Genomic DNA, 19,993 nt, shown 5'->3' with positions numbered 1-19,993 from the left:
AGAAAAAGCAAAAACCAAAGCCCTCCAACCCAACAACAGTCCCTTATTTACTGTGCAATGCATACTCGCTCAATACCCCATATTGAAATCAGGCCGCATAGAGAACACATTCTCCAGCGCATCCCGAACCTCAAACTCTTCCATCACCGCGCCGAACCTAGTCACTCCGTCAGCAAACCGACCAGAAAGAGAAGGGATAAAAAAACCACGGTAAGCGAAAAGAGAGAGAAAAGAGACCTACCCATAACAGCGCACCTTACCCGCCAATTCCTCCGCAAGCTTGGTAAAATCCTCCCCGCGCAGCTCTTCCAGTCGCGGGTGTGCCAGAACCATGCCCCACGCCATCACCGGCGTGATCTCGCCGTCTAGGTTCAGCCGCTTGCTCAGATCCAGCAGCGTGGTCAGGTCCCCTTTGTTGAGAGTCCAGGTGCCCGACGCCCCGGGGCCGGTGGCGGCAGCAGCAGCCACGGTCGCGACTTGGTTGTCTCCGGGGGGCTGCAGGGTGGGGTTGGCGTTTTGGGCCGGGTTGTTGGCCTGGCCGAAGGGGACGTCGGCTGAGAGCTCGGAAAAGGGCTCGGGTGGGCAAGACGCCATGAGCGCGTGGCCGCAGGGTTCGCGAGGGCCGGGGGCGTCGACGCCGCGTTCGAGCAACCAGGGGAGGTGGTTCATGCAAGACTTTTCGAGGCTGGGATTTGGGGATTGTTGTGTTAGCCCTGGCTTGGGTTCTGTGGTTCTGTGTATCATGAGGTTTAACGGTTTCTCACCTCAAGACAAAGTCGATGCCGACTTGTTCATAGTCCAGCATTGGAGTCGGATTCCCCAGCTTTGCCTGACCGGGATGCTGCTGCTGCTGCTGCTGGGGCTGCGGATATGAGTATGCCGCGCTGTTTGGTGAGCGCCCACCGGATAACGGCGGTGGGGGCGTGAAAGCGGTCGTCTGGCTGGATGCTGGGACGTGGCTACCAGAGAGGCTGGCACTGGATGAGTAACCGCCGCTGGGGTTGCTCATCTGGTCATCAAAGACACTGCCGGCCGGCAAGGAGACATTGAGGCCGTTTTGGACCAGCATAGCCTTGAGTTGGCGGTTCTCCTCTGCGAGACGTTCTTTGTCTTGCGCAATGTGGCTAAAGATCTCCTTGAGACGAAGAACTTCGTCCTCGAGAGCTTTGATGTAGAGCTCCTTACGTTCACGGTGGGTCCTGATTAGGGACGTTAGACGCGATTGGGGTCTAATACGTTTCTGGATGAAGCGCAGCATACCTTTGAGCCTGTCGGTTGAGTTCCTGGCGCCTGGTCATCGCCGGCTTGCTATCTGGCTTGGGACCGCGCCGTTTCTGTGGTTGCCCATCTGTTTCGAGTTAGCCGGTCATAATTCAACATCCAAAGGAAGGGGCCCAAGTGGCCAACCTCTTGTTGTCTTCTTCCCGTTTACCGACCGCAAGAAGTCGAGATTCATCGTTGCTAACGGCGCTGAGTCCTCACCGGTGGGCCCGCCACCGAAGGCTTGTTGAGGCGGTTGCGGTGAGACTGAAGCCATGGCTATCTAGCTTTGTAAAGGCGAATTAAATGGCTTTTTGAAGCGGTGGTGATGGATAATTCCGTGATGATGTGTAAGCAAGCGTAGCTACAATCTTAATGTTAGCCGATAACTATGTTAGAAGACGAATGAAGTTGCGATTGAGAAGGATCAAAGCCTCGGATTCGGTCCAATGATGCGCCGCGCGACGCCGAGATCCGAGATCTTGAAAAAGGCGCCGGAAGCCGGGGTCATCATCGCACGTTAACAAATGCCGAGTGTGGGTCCATAGATAAGGGAGATAGAATCCTAGAACCGGAAGTTGTGTACATGCCTTGAACTTATGAGGTCGTGGTAGTGTAGAGTAGACTCGTCGCAGTAATTGTATTGGTGGGGGTTCGAGATTGAGCGGCCAACGGATCAGAGTGTGCAGTAAGCTTTTGGCTTATTAAGAGATGCATGAGTCCTGGTGCTCGCGGAAGGGGTGCCCCGTTTAGGCGAATGGAAGCAGTGAAACGTGCCGCGGGGAGAGCCGTGTCTGGGGACGGGATCTCTTCCGCGACAACAATTCTTATTACTTTGGTAGGGCATATCTCACCTACGTAGTAGTTCAGGAGCCAGTGAGTGGGTGGTTATCTCCGGCTGCTCGCCGAGTCTTGTCGAGCATGTCTCGTGCCCCGTTGTGATCCGAGCTTGGTGATGTCGGAAGCCCTCGGGGTTAGGTCTTAGCTTGCGGGGTTGTGAGATGGGCCAAAGCTGCTGCTGCGCCGAATAAAACAAGATGAAACTAATGCCAAATACCGAGGATTGAGGGAGACGTTTTGGGCCCAAGATCCGAGTCTTTAAATGGAGTTGAGGGTTGATGATTTGATTACTACACGCCCTAGACTTTCTCGAAGTATTCTGCCCACCACCTGGGATTTAATTTCTCCGGCCTGTCTCCAAGAGCATCATAGGGCAAAGTTAAGCGAGTCGAGGACGGCTAAGATCCAGATAAGGAAGGGTCGCCGTGGTCGCCGTGGCTTGGAGGAACAGACTCTCATCCTGTTACCGGATTTCCTGAGATCCCTGAATCCCCGGTGTGTGTATGTACGTCTCAAGTTATCGGGGCTGTGAACTGTCCAGCTTTGCAGTTTCCTAATCAGGTTGTAAAGTAACAAGTCTCCGAGGCGGAGTAAAATCTGGTCTTTTACAGGATGACTTCGCAAGGAATGTTGTGCAGTCCGGGGCCGTGGAGATGGGAACCGCACATCCAATGGTTGGCAGAGGTTGGCAAAGCGGGAGAGTGGGAGAGTGGGTCAGTATGGCCTTATTTTGGTGGGGATGCGGCGCCTGGGCCACTGTGATTCAGGGGGATGAGATGCTCTTTCAGCCTGGAACTTTCATTGGGTCTTCCGTGCCTCTCCTCGGCCTCCCCTTAGAACCGGGCTCCGTCGCTTCTCACCCAGCGAGGACGGGACGGAGAGATATTCCTAGCCCCCACAAAGTTTCACCCACACAGCATATTGAGATCTTCAGAGCGGCCAACATGATAACGTTTACTGTGTTACCGCATCCGGCCATGCCTTCTCAACGGCCACCCTGCCAGAAACAGCCAAGCACGACTCGCTAGTGGCGCTTCTCAAGTCGCTTTGCTTACTCAGATTGCGCGCACTTATACTACCCTTTAGGCGAGCCGTCAGGCAACCGCAAGAAAACAAGTCAAACACCACCACACATTGTCTATCGGCCAGCCACCAATCCTGGTTATCCGGCGAATAGCCTCTGGTTCGGAGATATGGCCCAATGCGTTGCTGACAGAGTTGCACGAACGGGCGGAGTTAACGGCCAACGGTCCCCTGAGACAAAAGGTTGGCAACTAGCGGGCCTTCCCCGCCTGAGACCTCCCTTGTCTGGCTCATAACGGGCACGTTTTTTTCCATTGGCGTCTTCGATTCATCGGCGATGTTGATGAGTTCTCACAATTAACTGATGTTATTTGTTATTTTACGGCCTCCTTCCCTAGATCCGCAACTTTGTCTGGAGCGTCAAAAATTCTCGGCGGCCAGAAATTGGCGTTCCTGATACTTTGTAGCCATGCCATACTCGGAGATGACCGGAAACACATATAATTCCCTATTATTCCCGTGAGTATTGTAGTCTACGAAGGCTTGATTTCTATTGCCTGATTTGCGGGGTGGCTTGAAGTTGTCTCGTCCTTTGTGTTCGCTTGTGCTCTTCCGGCCGGTCCACACGGCTAATGATGATGACGGCGATCGGTGGCTGACTGGTAGACTTTATCGCAGCAGCCACTGTCAGACTGCCACCGCAACGGCTCTCGGGGGGGGGCAACCTTTTAAGAGAGCGGATTTGGAAGCCAAGGCATCCGCCGAGACGACGGCAACATATCGGAAGTCGGCCGAAAGTGGAACCCCGGGTCCGAAGCTCCACTCTCGGCGTTGGTCTGGCCCAAACTCCGATCTTCCCCGGACGCCCCCGGATGAACCGATACTCAGACAATGACAGAAATGAAGGGTCTCTGTTCCGTTGGATATTGAGCACGGTTTATCATTCTGCAGCAGCATGTCTACCGGAGTGAAACCCGCTGGTAGATCGTGACGATACCGTTGTCCTGCTTCGGGGCGCTCAACGCTCTTTCGCTGCTCGACTGCATGTCGCGCCTTGCTGTCTCAGCATTGAGTTGTTCCCAAGACTTGGGGTGAGCAGGGCTGAGAAACTCGTCACTGCGGCGTGGAAGTTAGCGGAGTGACTGACAGACTGCGGAACGGTTAAGGGTCTCTTAGATCAGAAGCTTGTTTGTGAGGAAAAAGGGGCGAGAGAGAAGGAGAGGAGTCGTCTGACACCTCAAGCTGCACCCAGTTAGATTAGGTAGATTTGGTGCCTGCCCGTCCCCATTCCTTCCCGCGCGGCGGCACGGCGGCTATTCGTTCGAGGAGACGTCGTCTCATGAGGAAATGCTTTCAGCTCTATTCGTAGGCCCGTCTGAAACGCCGAGAGTATATTCTCGCTATTTCAGGGATGTCGTTCCCCCCACTAACCAACACCTCTTCCCTCGCCACCTCTTGTTCGTGCCTCTAGCCTCCTTTCGCCTATCAAATTCCCCAGGTTGTGTCTTAATATGTCCTGCACATGGAGCACTTTGGTCCCTCCCGACGATCTCAACTGCAACGTGCCGATCCGTGCTGCGGAATGCCAAAAGGGAGCAGCAACCCGGGCCGGTCGGGTCATTCAACCGCCTTTGACACAATAGGGCAGTTTGGAACGAAGCTGTCGACTTTGCAACGGCTGACCCCTGTATTAGCTTCCTACTTGGGACTCGAGAATAGCTGAGCACCACCCACCCACGGCTATGCTGTGCCTCCGTCAGTTTCTATATTTTTGCCTGCCATCCGCCCTACCAACGGGCGGCTCTATTCCCCTCCACCCCCTTGGCCTCTGACGAAACTAAAGACAGAGAAACTCTGGGATCGTCCCCCCTATTCGCCAATGCCTTCCCACACTCACCTATCCGCACAAGACGAGGCACCTTGGCCAGCCTTAGTTACCCCCGACGAGCCGAAGTGGCGACAAGGTGGGAAGCACATGGGAGGGTGTTTGCTACACTACAAACAGGCGAGGATGTGTGGAATGACATCGTCCTTTTAGGTTAATGTCAATGACGCCTTCCTTCGCATCGCTAGTTGAATGCCCTCTTTTACATTGTGCTTTGTACAGTGTCGACGCTCCCGACCACGCATGTGTCCTTCCTGAGTTGAATGATACCCTCGACCGAGCCTTGGACATAACTCAAATCCCCGCATGCGAGCTAGTGTCTAAGTTCTTGATGGTTAAGAGGGGGAGGAATGACGAACGGGACAAGCAAGAGATGGAAATCGAAGAGGACGTTGGAAATACGCCCGTAGAACATTTCACCACCTGGTAAAGTTATTGATATCGTCTTCTCCGAGGAGAAACTGAAAGCGTCTTTGCTGTTCCCTCAAGTGGGGTTTGGCATTACTTGTGGTCTCTTGCTAGGATCAAGGAGTTCCTTAAGAATGGACGATCGAGCTCGGGGGTAACTTACCAATCCAAGTTGCTTCTTGCAGCCCGGCCATTGCTATCGCCATCTTTAATCCTTATACAGGCAACCCCTGATTATTGCGTATACCACTCCTCTACTGTGGCATGGGATCAGAGAACGATCATGAGGTTTCATCCCATGAGTTGAAGAGATTGCAGCTTGGTGAAAATAGAACCCGCCGATGAGCATCGTTGAACAGAAAAAAGCACTGCGTACAGAAGCTGGCTTGGTTGTCCCACATTCCACAAGAGTCGATCGAATCGGGATAGTGATAGCGTGATTCCCGATCGCACCGGATTGCCCCCCCTCCCCCCAAACTAAGGGAACACAAGGGTTAGTCTGTAGGATGGTATGGCGTATTGGTGGCGTGTGGTGTAATTTATTCCTGGCTGTAGGTTGCTCTTTTGGGAACTGACAACTACGAGAAGGGCCTATCAGTCACGCGAATCGATGGACGGGTAAGTAGTGTATGTGTTGTGTGGCTAAGCGCCGATTGAATCTCGATAACCTTCCCCGAAACGGCTCAGGGTGGCGACTCTGAGATACACATGCGAGCTAAATTAGCTAATGAGTTTCTTGTTATATTGCGGGGAAACTGCGAAGGGACGCTGTTGAATCAGCCAAATGAAGCGCTAATGACCGGGAGCTCGGCCTGAACCGTGAATGTTTCCGAGAAGACATTGGGCGGTATCTTGTTAGAAGGTTATTGCCCGTCTTAGACCCGGACACAAGAAGCCTGTTACCACTGAGCCGTTATAACCCCCTCTACACCATTTTGACTGCTGAAGTAGCGGCGAGAAAGGGGTTTTACATGTACATCATCGACATACCTGGTAGGGACTATAATGGGCAACTGACGGCGTTTCACAGAGGTATGACAGCACGAACTATAGCTTGGCAACTGATCCACTCTCGCCCACCAAGTGCTACAGCGAACATCCGAGACTCCGGCACAACTCCCGTCCCATCAGTTGGCGGGCTGGAATGGGCTGCAGAACCGGGCTGGGAGCAGGGCTTGGCAGTGCTGTACAAGGTCGGATGTAAGCAGGCCCGTGAGCCGGCGTAGAGACTGTCGTACGCCGGGACCGGCGAAGTCAGCTAGTCGTTGAGGGCTCGACGACTTTCGCCGAGTTGTGAACATGGTTCGGTGCGGTAGATCATGGGTGGCTCGTGGCGAATGCGGTCCAGGCCCCCGAGAAGGATGTTTGGGAGTCTGGGTACCCCAAACCGCGAGCCCAGCGCGACTTGGCTCCTTAGGAAATTGCTTCGCTTATCTCCCGAAGGTCACCCATCTGGGTCTGACCGGTCGGGAGCTACGGGAACAATGAGTTCTTGTCTCCGACCCAGGCAAGAGCTTGGAGTGGTCCGTCTAATGACTGGTTAACCACTCGGTTGATAACTTCCAGACAGCGTCGGCGATCCAAAGACGTGAGCTTGCCGTGTGGTGCCGTCGTGCACAAATAATCCTACCGGCATCTGCATGTATGTACACAGCTTGCGAGCCCAGCATTAGCCCCGGTGTGCTCTGGAGGGGTAGGGGGCAGCTGACTCCGATTTTGGACCTTGCTAGTCTTCGGTGCGAGGACGTCTTGGTTAATACTCTCAGTTTTCTTCCTGGGTTCATGCCATCTCGGGATCCTCCCCAAGAGAAAAGCAACAGGTCTCACACCGGGCAGCTTTGGGGAGGCGGTGCGCCGATGCTGAGGAGGAGGAAGCCTTGAAGAGCGGGACGGCCCCAATGCGTGGTTTCTGGAATGTTGAAAGAGATCTAAGCTTGAACTTGTCTCCATTCTCTTCCCATCTACGAAGAGTATTTTGCGCGGCGCAGAAGCGTCATCGATCAATTTCTCTCGGGTAATGGGGTCACGTCATGGCCTTGAATTGGGGCGAGTCAGCCAACGAAAATACGGGGCAGTCGCAGATATGGAGGGGATATCAGATAGATGTTGGAGAAGGAAGAGGCCAAGGGAGGGGTCCTTTGTGGTGCCGCTGCAGCAATTCCCGGGGAGAGGAGGGTCGGCGGTCGAGACTCGGGGAAACAACGGCGGCGGGCCTGGGCCAATTGTTTTTCGACGGCTTAGACCGTTTGTTGGTGGTTCCGTGGCGCTCTGCAGGTGCAATTGGCGGTGTCATCGAGCATCTCGTGCGACCCGGGGCCATGCATGAGGTGCAGGAGAGGACTGCTGCCACTCGACAGCTTGCTAAGCTTGCTCGGCCAGTTGGCCCTGGGCGCCGCGGTTGAAGCTGGGGGAGGTCACGCTGAGTTGACGATCAAGCCGCTGCGTTACGCCGAGCCACGAAGAGCCGAAGAACTGTGGGGTGGTGGGTCGAATGGGACGGTCGTAGTAAAGTAAGTGAGGGAAGTTCAAGTGAAGGAAATAGACTCAAAGAGGTGATTCATCCATCGATGGTTCTCTGGTCTTTCATGGTGGGTGGGTTTTCGCTTTGAGACGATTTTTCAGTTAATAACCGAGTTATGAGAACTTCTGGTTAAACGACGGGCTAAGAACCCAATGGAAGGGAAAGAGCAAAGTTGGATCCCGCGCCTTTCACTGGCTTGGCGGTCTGCAACAGCATTCCTGACGATTTCCCGTCATGTGGTCCTGGGCCCTTGTTCCGAAATTGGCGACTGGGGAGATGGGGTTGCATTCGAGAGGCCGTGTTTCTGTTGCTGTCGCTTGGCCCGCTTGGCCCGCGAGATCCAGCGGAAAAAAGCACGCGAAATCATGCAGCAGCTGAGGGAGCACTGTGAGTGTTGAGCGCGACAACTCGCAGCATAGAAGTAGCGCGACTTTGGTTCCGAAGCTCCCGCCCGCACTTTCCAAGTAGCAACAACCAGGAGCGTTAAAAGTCCCACCTATTTTGTGCCTGTGATTGGCTAGATTTAGCTTCCCCCGCTTTCAACGGAACCCCACGAAGCAAGTGGGCCACCACACAGTGTGGTTCGTTTCGGCGCACGAGGGAAGGTTCACAGCGGGTGGTCAGTGGTTACTGGGCACTTGGGTGTTCCTCCCGTCATTCTCTGGAAGTGCACTCAGCCTGGGGCGACCAAATCTGGGTGCTGTCACCATTGGGTGTTGTTTTGTTTTTTTGCTCGACTTCGCTCGGTAACAGAGTAACAGTGACTCAGATAAACTGCACCAGGATTTCTGAAACCATTTTTGACAATTTTTCTGCCTTCTGTTAACCAAAGGCCACTGCCCTGGCTAGGCCTATTCTTAGCCATTGTTGGGCACCTCCCCCTCCCACCTTTTTCATTCTCTCCCTGTGAAGAGCAGCACAACTCTGGACAAAGAAACCCCACTTTAACTTTGGCACTCCGAAACAACAAAAAGCGATCCGACGACTCGACAACAACAACACCGCCATCGCCTGGCAGATTCTTGCCCTGGTGCTGGTAACGGCCTATAGCATCCGGTCTGCCTGTGCTTTCTCGGAATTGTCGTCATCGGACGACCTATCGCCCTGCAACTGCAGCCCGTTCCTTCAATTCGCAGCATTCACGCAAAGCCCTCAATAACTCGCCCCGTCGGGCACCAAGCGCCTGGTAACGGCTTTGTGAATACCGCTTCCAGGAAGCCGAATAACCTTCTCCCCGCAAGGCAAACTGGCTTTTCTACAACCATAGCCCGGGCTTTGACCGACTGGCGGCCAAACGACGCCATTTTTCGTCAATCGGGCGTTACAAATCTTCACGCAACCACAGCAGGATACTGCACGTCGACCGCGCCCGTCCCCCCCCATTATGTCTTCGACCTGCGCTCGACTTTAGCATCTGGCATCCCCGCCAAACACCTCCTGGCTGGTTTCTTTGGAACCTCCGGACCACCGCCCGCTTGTCCTCCTTCGAACCTCGAGTCTCCGAGACCTACAATCGCCTCGGCCTTCGACCGTGCTAAAAGAACCGAGAGACGGTCCCTGCCGTCTGGGCCACCATCGATGGTATTGAAACTACACCCGTCTCTTGGAGCTGCCGATAGACCGCAATGGAGGAGGAAACTGCTACCACGCCCAACCGGCTGGCTCCGCCGGCTGTGAGCTCGCTCAGGGCCGGCCCGATGCAGCGGTCCCTGAGCGAGAACATCCGGGAGGAGCGGGCGGAGCTCCGCGAGGCAGCAGAGCAGACCCTCAACGTTATACTGGATCTCAACATCGACGGTACCATACGCTGGGTTAGCCCTTCTTGGGTTGACGTGATTGGAACCCAGCCGGAATCGGTCGTGGGCACGCCCATCGCCGACTTGATCGTTAGCGACAACTCCGGTATCTTTGCGGAGGTCGTCGATAGCATGACCCAGGATGACAGACGGAGCCAGTTTATTCGCTTCGCGGTCAAGCTGGGCCCGTTGTCGAAGCTCGTCCCTCTCGACAACCTCGCAGAGCGCGAGGATGCCTCTCAGCCTGTAATTGTTGATTTGGAAGCCCAGGGCATCACAGTCTTCAGTGGGACATCAGGAGGCGAGAGTCATGTGAGTTTTGCGTGTTCTGTCTTTGAGGCTGCGACATCACACTACTAGAATTGGAGAGTTGATACTGACTCTGGCCCAGACGATGTGGATGATCCGCCAGTGGTCTGCCCCGCGGGAGATCAAGATTGACTTGCCTGCGGTCATTGTTGATACGTTGGGCTCCGGGGCCGAAGTGCTCGCAAGCTATCTAACCCAACTAGCTGAGTCTGGTTTGGACGACCCTGAGACGCATCCACCCCCGCTGCCCGTGCTTTGCAGGATATGCGAGCGCCAGATCCCGCCCTGGTGGTTTGAGAAACACACCGAGTTGTGTTTGCAAGAGCACCGCGCCGAGCTAGACGTGCAAATGTCACAGGAAGGCCTAACGGAGCACCGCCATGCCATCGTCAAGGTACTCGACGCCCTTGAGGCAAGACACAGCCGTTCGTTGGCTGGTGATCAGACCAATCTCCCCGTTGCCGAGTACAAGGGCCTCGCGATCGGTCCCCCGACCTCTTCCACCTCGTCTTCCGGGAACTCGTCTCCCGTACCCGGGGCGGTTCCTGGCAGATCGCGTGAACGTTCCACAGGTTTCGGCCATGCTCGGGCCCGGTCGTTTGCCATCCGCCGACCGCAAGCTAGGATTGTCGAGCTGCTGCTGGATCTCTGCGATACAGCGATTGAGATTAGCACGCCTGCGATCAAGGAGACGTCGCAGACGCCAAACGAGTTCCGCACACAGTCGCCGCAGTCTGAAAGCCGGATCACACAAGTTCTGCAATGGGAGACACCGAGTACGAACACGCTGGAGCAAGAACAAGGGTTGGCCTTGCTCTGTGCGGACACGGAAAAGTTTGCTAAAGAGAAGGTCGAGTCGATTTTCCGCCACCGCAGAATCCTCGAGTACTCGGAGCGGATCCGCATCGAGTTTGCGTACACCGTCCAACTTTGCATCGATGCTGCGATGCGCAAAGCGGCCAAGATCGCCCAAGGCCGCCTTAGTGACTCCGGCGACGAGGACTCGAGCGACGAAATGTGCGACGTGGTGGACGTCGAAGGACCTTCTCCCAACGAAGAGGGTGTCTTCCCCGGTTCCTTTGATGCACCCTCAAGTCTCGCAATAGCCCTCCAGAATGCTGATATTAGCGACGACCCTGACAATCGCCGGTTGTCGGTACTGCACTCTCCGAGGTCGACCAGTCCTAAAGAATGCCCGACGCCACGATCCAATCGTGGTCCGCTCGGTAGCTTGAGTGGCGCCAGCCAGTCCCGGCGCGAATCGATGATTTTCGAAAGCGATGCTGGTGACAGCGATGGGAGTTTGAGGTCATCCTCAGTTGCCTCTCGAGCGCCCCAGCGCACAGATTCGCCCATGTCCGAGTTTGGTGACCTTCGGCGACAAGCGAGCGCCCGTAAACATCACCGCAAAAGCTTGATTCTCCCTGGCACTTCGTCACCACACCGGCAGGAATCGCCCTCGAGAGGTGCGCAGCCACCGTCATCCCCGCTTCGGATGCACAAGCCGCGAAACCTTCCATTCCCGTCGGATGGGCTCATGTCCCCCGATGCGTCGCCGATGCTCCCGAGCAGCGAATTCACATCCCCGAGCATCTCGCACACCTACCATCACCATCGGAGACAATCATCAGCAGCCGTTTCCTCGGCCCCTGGAGAGCTCCCCATCAAGCCACCACCGTCCCCGCGACTTAGTGCTGTTGTTGGTGGACCACAGGCCAAGGCAGTCCCACCTTCGATCAAAGACTTTGAGATCATCAAACCCATCAGCAAGGGCGCTTTTGGTAGCGTCTACCTCTCGAAGAAAAAGTCAACGGGGGAGTACTTTGCCATCAAAGTGCTCAAGAAGGCGGACATGGTTGCCAAGAACCAAGTGACCAATGTCAAGGCCGAGCGCGCCATCATGATGTGGCAAGGGGAGAGCGACTTTGTTGCGAAACTGTACTGGACCTTTTCGAGCAAGGATTATCTCTATTTGGTGATGGAGTACTTGAATGGAGGGGACTGCGCCTCGTTGATCAAGGTCCTGGGCGGTCTTCCGGAAGACTGGGTCAAGAAATACCTTGGAGAAGTTGTCTTAGGCGTTGAGCATTTGCATAGCCGAAGCATTGTTCACCGCGATCTCAAGCCAGACAACTTGCTCATCGACCAAAAGGGCCACTTGAAGTTGACCGATTTCGGTCTCTCGCGGATGGGGTTGATCGGGCGACAGAAGCGGGCACTCAACAGCGGCACTGATACTGCACCTGACCTCTTGAAACAGGGTCCGTTCGCGCGCTCTACCTCGGTAGCCTCGTCCCGATCCACGTCGATGGACCTCCACGGCCGGAACCAGTCCCCCGGGTCGACACCACAGATGACGCCAAGTGACCCCAGTGCGCCCATCGCCCAGCCTTCCTACTTCAACCTGGGCAAGCTCTCCCAGGAGCCGCGGCGGATCTCTAACCAGCGCAGCGATAGCGGCGGTAGCGAGACGCTCACCCACATGCTTGGAGGACTGTCCTTGAACGACCCTCATGTGAACAACTCGCAGGTCATCCTGTCGCCTGCTGAGGGCAGCGAGGTCGATCCGTCTGGCTCTCCCGACCTTGCGTCGCTTTCCCACACGACTACCCACAACAGCGCCGACTCGACGAGAGGGACCCCCCCGCAGCCAGCTATGCCCCCTCCAAACTGGGCGCTGTTCGATCCCGAGGACACTAACCGCCGATTCGTCGGAACACCCGACTATCTCGCCCCCGAGACGATCAAAGGTGAACCCCAAGATGAGACCAGCGATTGGTGGTCTGTCGGCTGCATAATGTACGAGTTTCTTTACGGGATCCCTCCGTTCCACGGGAGTGAGGCGGATAAGGTTTTTGAGAATATCCTCGCTCGCCGGATTCATTGGCCGGACGAAAGCGAGGATGAGGTGTCACCGGAAGCCAAGGATCTCATCAACAAACTGCTGTGTATGGATCCGCACCAGCGCCTGGGATCCAACCGCGATGAGAGCTTCCAGAGCGGGGGTGAGGAGATCCGCCACCACCCATGGTTTGCCGAGGTCAACTGGGATACGCTCTTACAAGACGAGGCGCAGTTCGTCCCGCAACTAGAGGACCCCGAAGATACCGAATACTTTGATGCTCGGGGTGCCACGCTGCAAGCCTTTACCGAGGAAATGGAGGACCAGCACTCGCCGCCTGCGACAGCCCCTGCTGCTGACTACCCGGACCGGCCACACGATGCTCTGTCCCGCGTTAGGGCACAGGTCAACTCGATGAAACGTGGGCTCATGCCGTTGCATATTCCTCCTCACGTCCGTGACCTTAAGAGCCGGCGTTTGAGTGAACCTGTGGCGACAGACGACTTTGGCAATTTCTCGTTCAAGAATTTGCCTGTTTTAGAGAAAGCGAACAAGGATGTGATACAGAAGTTACGAGCTGAAGCCCTAGCTTCCCAGACGAAGCCCACCATTAGTCCTGGCGGCCTTAACAGCCTCACCTCGCCTGGGCCAACGCTCGAAGGCAGTCCAGTTATCACGAATCCCGTCCAGAGGACGCTTTCGAATGCCAAGGCGTCGTCGCATCACCGGCCGCAGTCGCCCTCAGCCGTCAGCCACTCCAACTCGTCGCCCAGCCGTGCTTCGCAACCGTCATCGCCGTTGTTGGTCTCCTTTGTGGCCGGCCCGGGGACCGACGGACGGCGTAAAGCGTCAAGCAACTCGTCCAACCTGTCGCAGCCATCTTCTGGGAATTCGCTGCAGCCGGGGAGCTTCTTTGAAGTGCCGCGCGTTCCGCCTAGTCTGCAGAAAGCGGCCACTACCATTGCGGCCACGCCGACGCCCAGCAAATCTAGGGGCAGTGCGCCTGCCCAGCTGCCCGTCTCGCCGCAGAAGCCGCTGCCAAACCATATCTTGACCACGCCAAGACATAGCAGCAGCTCGTCGGGCGGGCGATCGCGCTCTCTCACCGTTGGCTCCCAGGAAGGCAGCCCAGTGACGTCGGATATGTTGGCGGCTCATCACAGAAACCGCCGCAGCCAGGTCTTTGACATGTCCCCTTCGTCTTCGGACAACGAGGGAGACAAGGCCAGCGCGCTGCTTCGTGTCCAGCGGCGAAGACAGAGCAACCGACGCATGTCGTACATTGCAGCTGGGGACGGCCCAGTCTTCCGTCCCCTGGATGTGCTTATCTGCGACGACCACCCCGTCTCGCGGATGGTGATGGAAAAGCTGCTCGAGAAACTGCGGTGCCGCACCATTTCTGCCGCGACAGGCAGCGAGGCGATCCGGTATGCCATGAGCGACATTAAGTTTGACATCATGTTCCTAGAGTTCCGTCTCCCGCAGCTCTCGGGCTCCGACGTCGCGCGCATGATCCGCGACACGAAACACGCCAACACGCACACCCCCATGGTGGCCATCACCTCGTACCTGAAAGAGCTGCCCGCGCCTCAGTACTTTGATTCACTCGTCGAGAAGCCCATCAGCTCGTCAAAATTGACCGAGGTTCTGACTACACTCTGCCACTGGAAGGCGCCGCTCCCCGGCCAGACCCATTCACTGTCTCTGGCACTCCCGCACCCAGTTCCCTCTGGTCTGCGACAAGAGAGCTTGCGTCTTGAAGACAGCCCGACATCGGCTTCTTCGGGGTACATGGTTCGGTCGGGCAGCAGCTTCCGCGAGGACTCGATCAGTTCTAGTCTCTTTGGGGACTCAGAGTCGGTGGCCACCGATGATATTCCGGTGCTTATCAGTCGGAAGCCAACGGGAGACTGGGATGACGGCGGGCTCGGGATATCGGGCCCGGAAGAGGTGATAGTCCCGGGATCCATCAACCCACCGATGTCTCCGGTCCAACCGCGCCTGCTCACGCAGCAGTCAGCACCCCCGCAAATCGAGCATTTGGATGTGCGGCCCAAGAGCCTCATACCGCAGCGCTCGCTAGAGAAGCTCAAGGCGAAGCGGGAGTCGATCGAGAAGCGCCGGTACGAAGGTAGCGTCGACTCCGCGGATGACGAGGATGATGAGCTCGGCCTAAGCACCACAGCTGCCGGCGCGACTGGCCCGTCAGCGAGCCACACAAATTCGACTAGTGGCAGCGGCGCCGGCGGTAACGGAAGCGGCAACGGCAACAGCAGTGGAAGCAGCAGTGGTAGCGGCAGTGCGAGCGGTAGCGCCAACAACAGCAACCCCGGATCACCCTCCTCCACCCCAGGCCAGCAATATCGCAGCAAGTCTGTGCTGCCGTCCTCAAAACTCGGCATCGAGATGATGCGCGCCAACAGCCACGATAGCATGAATATGGGGTCTGAGAGCAGCCCGAACAGTAGCACCGCCGAGCCTATCACCCAAGTCGCCACGCCGAAGCAAGAGCTACCGCAACCTAGCTTTACCTCTGCTCTTACTACTACCCCTGCAGCCGTGTCAGGCGGTGGCTTAGGCGCGCTCCCAACAACTTTGTCCACCCCGCCTGGCCATGGCAATAGCAGCAGCAGGGAAGCACAGGCGGCAAGTGCCCGGGCAGAGATAGATGGCGATGCCGATGAGACGCCGCGGCCGGCGTCGTCCGTGGCCGGCAGAGCCGGGGTGTTGCTGGAGGATGAGGATCCGACGCCTAGACGGCCGCCTGTGAGAACGGTTGATCGGGATGAGGCTATGTCGCCTTTTCCTGGGGCGATATAAATTGTCGGTTGGTCTGGTGCGGTTATTGAGGATGGCAGCAGATCATCAGGGGAACACAAGGAACGAACGAACAAACAAACAGAACGTAATATCCTCTCTTTTGTCCTGTCTGGTCTATATTTCACGTTTTTAGCTTTTTTACGCCTTGTTTTCTTTTATTTTTTTTTAGCTTTGCTGGTTTTTCTAGCCTTGCTAGTTCGGCTATTACTTTCTCTCTACTTAGTCTCTTAGCTTTTTTCTTTGTCTCGTTTTTTTCCCCTATCTACGTTTTTATCAATCCTCCCTCTCAAGCGTGGCGTTTCTGGGCGTGGTAGGGGTTACCGGGGTTTTTGGAGGGCAGGAGGAATGAATGGCAGGGATGCGTTAATCTGCTCAGTCAGTCAAATCAGTTTGGTCGGTTGGGTGCGTTGGTTTTTGACTTTGGGGCAGAAGAGGGGGTGGATGGGACAAGGTGGCAGACAGGCAGACAGACGGGCAGACAGGATGAGTGATTTGAACTGGTTTGGGTTGGCTTAGGTTGACTTGGGTTGACTCGGTTTGGTTTGGTTTTGGTGTGTTGTGTGTCTCTCTGTCAGTGTGAGAACGTTGTTGTGATGGATGAGTTTGGACTGGGTTTGGTCTGGTGACTTGAATCACTCTCTGTGGAAACATGTAGGAAGAAATTGCATCACTTGTCTCCTACCTACTTGTCTGCTTACCCACTTTGTTTGGTCTGTTACCGCAACTATGTCTTGTTCCTCCGCTTGTTCCTCCTTTTGTTCCTCCTCTTGTTTTCCTGTCGTCATCCTTTCTTCTTCAATGTGAGAACATGGATTCGGCCATGATCATGTGTGTGGATAGGGACTGTGCGTCACACGCACGCCGCAGCTGTGCTTTTTCTAGTTCTACAGAAACTGGATTGGATGGAGTACGCATGCCGACTTCATTTTGAGGAAAACCTGCGTCCGAGTTTGGGGTTAGGGTTTTAGCTCTATGGCTTCTCTCTCTCTCATCAGCAAGCAGGCAGCCAGGCAGGGAGTTTGGAGCACACGTTTTGTCTCGTGGTTGTTTTGTCTCACTTGGTGTTTGTTGTTTTCACGACTGGTCCTTGGTGGGTTAGTTGGAGGGCAACAGACGAGGGCGGGGTATGATAGATGTGCGGGAAGGGGATTAAAGCGGGAGGCTTGTGGAAAAGAGGTGGAAAAAAAGGAAACGGAGCAAAATTAACTTAGTTGTTTTATTGTCTCGTAGTGGCATACTCACATTGGTCCGGAGGTTAACGGTTCTAAGGAGCTGTGAATGCGATTCATGATATCTTACAGATTCCTTTGTGTGTTGAGTGGCTGGATCTGAAGATGCATGTTGTTACTTACGATATTACTGGATATGGTTCGCTGATAAATGATAGATAGCAGAAGAAACAGAGTGCATGTGGTGGATCATCCCTCGCGGCCCATCAAACCGGGTTTGCATCGCTGTCCTGTTTGTGTTGAGTCTCTCCTTTGCAGCTGTGTCACTCGGTTGCCTCAGCCACACAACAACTCTCTCTCCGACCTCTGACGAAAGCGTACGTAGGCAGGTCGACCGGTGGTGCTGACGGAGCAGCTTACACCTGAACCCCAAACCAAAAAAGGACGGAGTTTACGGAAAACAAAAATAAACGATCCCAATATCCCTCAACACACCTCCATTATTCATCGCGAGTTCACCCGAGAGTTAGTTATAGAAAGAAGAAAAGAAGAGCACTGGGCTTATGCCCCTGCTCAAGCTCGGTGTCTGTTCTTGGTAATGTCCCACGAGGCTCGATGGGATGTGGCTTGCGGGGCTTGCCCAATTGCCGGACTTGTCCTTGGAAGGACAACCTGGTGGCCTGGCGTGTGCTGAAATCAGTGGTGAAGTGAGACATTTCTGCTGCGGCCATTTCCATCCGTCGGGACTCGACTGGGCTGGATGGGCCAGGGTTCTGAGGATGTACACACAAGTCACTTTTTTGTTCTCGTTGTTGCGTCTTTGAGCAGTTCAAGTCCCCTGTTCGCTAAAAAGTCCGTGTTTACACGTAACGTCCAATACAGGTGTATTGCGCTTGAAAGATTCGTCACTCCAGGAGGCTCCTGGAGGACAGGTTTGACTCAACAAGCACTGTGAGTACCTAGGAAGTTCAATGAAGTTAAATATGACCAATATTTGGCTCGTCTTGCCCCCGAACCACCGTGCTTACATAGTAGATCGATTAGCAATATATTCGGCTTGCGCCGAACCTCAACTTAGAGCCCAGTGTCACCCTAACCCTAACCCTAACCAGCAACCCTCAACCGTATCACCACTTCAACTCGCTCTCTTTCCCTCTCAACCCCTAGCACAGATAGCGTGGCTCAAATGCACCTGTGCTTCTACTTACAGCATCACACCCCTCTATTCCTTCACACACTTGCCCCCCAAAGCGGCGTTGGTAGTTGTTCCGGTGCCAAATATTCGTCAAACTCGAGCTCTTCCTCGACAGGGGCATATCTAGCCAGATTATCCCCCCCAAACCTCTCCTTCAGCCATTCCTGGCGCAGCCTATAGTTGGTTTCCCACGCGTCTGGAATCCAACCGTCAAACCCCTGTAGGTTGTCCTTCCAGTAAGTCCACATGGGGTTTGGGGGGAGGGTCGTGCCGTCGTAGGGTATGATCTTGCGTTTCGTCTTGGTGTAGACTACCGAGATGTTGTAGTCGATTAACACGACCCGTGGTGAGATCATGTTGTTTGGCTCCTCCGGCTGCCCTTCCATCTGGTCCTCGAAGAGGGTTAGGATGACGTTGCGTGCGGCCAGATCCCGCTGGTTGATGCCCTTGAACCGCAACGTTGCCTCCCCGTCCAGGATTCTGGCCAGCACCTCTAAGCGGTATGCCTCGCTCAACATTCTGGCGGGTGTGGGCGCCGGTCCGGTACAGAGTTCGCGGAGGCTCTTCCCAGGGATATACTCGATGAGAATGAGGCGGACTGAGCGGGATTGTGGAGGCGTTTTCTTCTTCGCATTGCCCATCTGGAGGCTAAGGGTAAAAGTCCATGAACCAAAATACTTGGGCGCGAAGGACCCGGCCTGACCGATGGTCTGCAGATGTTCGTACGCAGCGGCCTCGCGGCTGTAGTCCTGATCGGCGGACCATGTGACATCGCAGGGCACGCTGGGTGCGTCCTTGTGGGGGAAGGAATAATAGAGTGGGTCGTAGATTTTGGCCACTGCCTGGAAGGGGAGGCCATCGTCGACAGGGCTCTTGGGCTTGATGTTGCAGAGGACCAGCTGGGCGTCTCGGTCGTCAGCGACGGCGAGTTCGCGGGTCACGGTCACGGACAAAGTGTGGATTTGTGAGGTGGGAGAGTCTGCTGTTTCGAGTGGCGGGTTGGCCAGGAGAAGCTCGGTTTGCCTGAGGGTTCTCAGGTCATGTTGGGACACGATAGCCCGTGGCGTACTACCGTAGGCTTGTCCGCCAAAGGGAGCGGGCGGGATGTGGGGTTTGATATCGACGGTGAAGCCCGTTCGGTAAGGGCAGGGTGGTTTGTCCGGGTCCGCAGGTGGACTCCAGAACCGGAACTCCGGGGTCACGGGGCGGACCGGAGCCGGGGACGGTGATCGCATGGTGGGTATGTACCGCTAGGGGCCAGCAGAGCTGGAGTAGCGGTGACTTTGAAAACAAAGTTCCAAGCGAACCCCGCATCACCCGGGGCGCACCAATTAAAGCACGTACCGCTGAGACGGGTCATCGAGGACGAGTGCATGGCACCATGCTTCTCGGGAAGGGCCAGTGTGTAGCTGGGAATATCAAATGGTACTGGGAACTACTATCGGGATTCAGTCTTGGAAATCGTACAGGAGGGAGCGGCAGACAGGTAGTTGAAAGCTAGGTAGACCAAAAAAAAAAAAAAAAGAAAGAAAGAAAGAAAGAATAGAGAACGGGAACCTTCCAATCAGTGACAAGGCTAGGATCACAAGCCGGTACTCCGAGTGGTTGAGATTCATGCTTTGGAGCATTCCCGTAAATGTGGCAAAGTCGTAACCCGGTATTGCCTAATTACCTATTCCTAACTTAAACCGAAGCAGTTTCCGTTCTAAGCACGTTGAATTGCAAAGCCAAGGCTTAGCTAGCGATTCGAATTTGGGAATACAGATTATAGTAGACTCTTCGTTATCTAAAGTGTCAAATTCAAACGTTACATGATCTGGTGGAGCAAGGCATCAGGCAAACTGGGTGAACTTTAGGAGTGAATGTCCCGAAATACGTATATACTAGCGCGTAGAATATGTAGTTCAGCAACTCGATTGAGAGGA

General features: G+C 55.2%; 3 protein-coding genes across 3 annotated transcripts; 1 reads left to right on the top strand and 2 right to left on the bottom strand.

Annotated features, from left to right (window-relative positions):
- Positions 1 to 69: 69 nt before the first annotated feature.
- C8A04DRAFT_29718 (uncharacterized protein) lies at positions 70 to 1,537 on the bottom strand (the record flags this gene model as incomplete). The annotated part of the gene is made up of 5 exons (XM_062781109.1): positions 70 to 157; positions 242 to 685; positions 765 to 1,199; positions 1,261 to 1,348; positions 1,408 to 1,537. 5 exons carry the CDS (start codon positions 1,535 to 1,537, stop codon positions 70 to 72), a joined length of 1,185 nt encoding a protein of 394 aa, XP_062635965.1.
- Positions 1,538 to 9,562: 8,025 nt separating this feature from the next.
- C8A04DRAFT_13090 (uncharacterized protein) lies at positions 9,563 to 15,704 on the top strand (the record flags this gene model as incomplete). Its single annotated transcript, XM_062777577.1, has 3 exons — positions 9,563 to 10,045; positions 10,125 to 15,088; positions 15,143 to 15,704. The coding sequence occupies 3 exons, from the start codon at positions 9,563 to 9,565 to the stop codon at positions 15,702 to 15,704; spliced, it is 6,009 nt and encodes a 2,002-aa protein (XP_062635964.1).
- A 2,399-nt stretch (positions 15,705 to 18,103) lies between these two features.
- C8A04DRAFT_29716 (uncharacterized protein) lies at positions 18,104 to 19,303 on the bottom strand (the record flags this gene model as incomplete). Its single annotated transcript, XM_062781108.1, has 1 exon — positions 18,104 to 19,303. The coding sequence occupies one exon, from the start codon at positions 19,301 to 19,303 to the stop codon at positions 18,104 to 18,106; it is 1,200 nt and encodes a 399-aa protein (XP_062635963.1).
- Positions 19,304 to 19,993: the final 690 nt, after the last annotated feature.

Source organism: Dichotomopilus funicola (assembly GCF_033296635.1).
Source record: "Dichotomopilus funicola strain CBS 141.50 unplaced genomic scaffold C8A04scaffold_42, whole genome shotgun sequence".
Classification (NCBI taxonomy): Eukaryota; Fungi; Ascomycota; class Sordariomycetes; order Sordariales; family Chaetomiaceae; genus Dichotomopilus; species Dichotomopilus funicola.
Note: the sequence above shows the minus strand (reverse complement) of the source record. Positions and strands in the feature narration are given on the sequence as shown.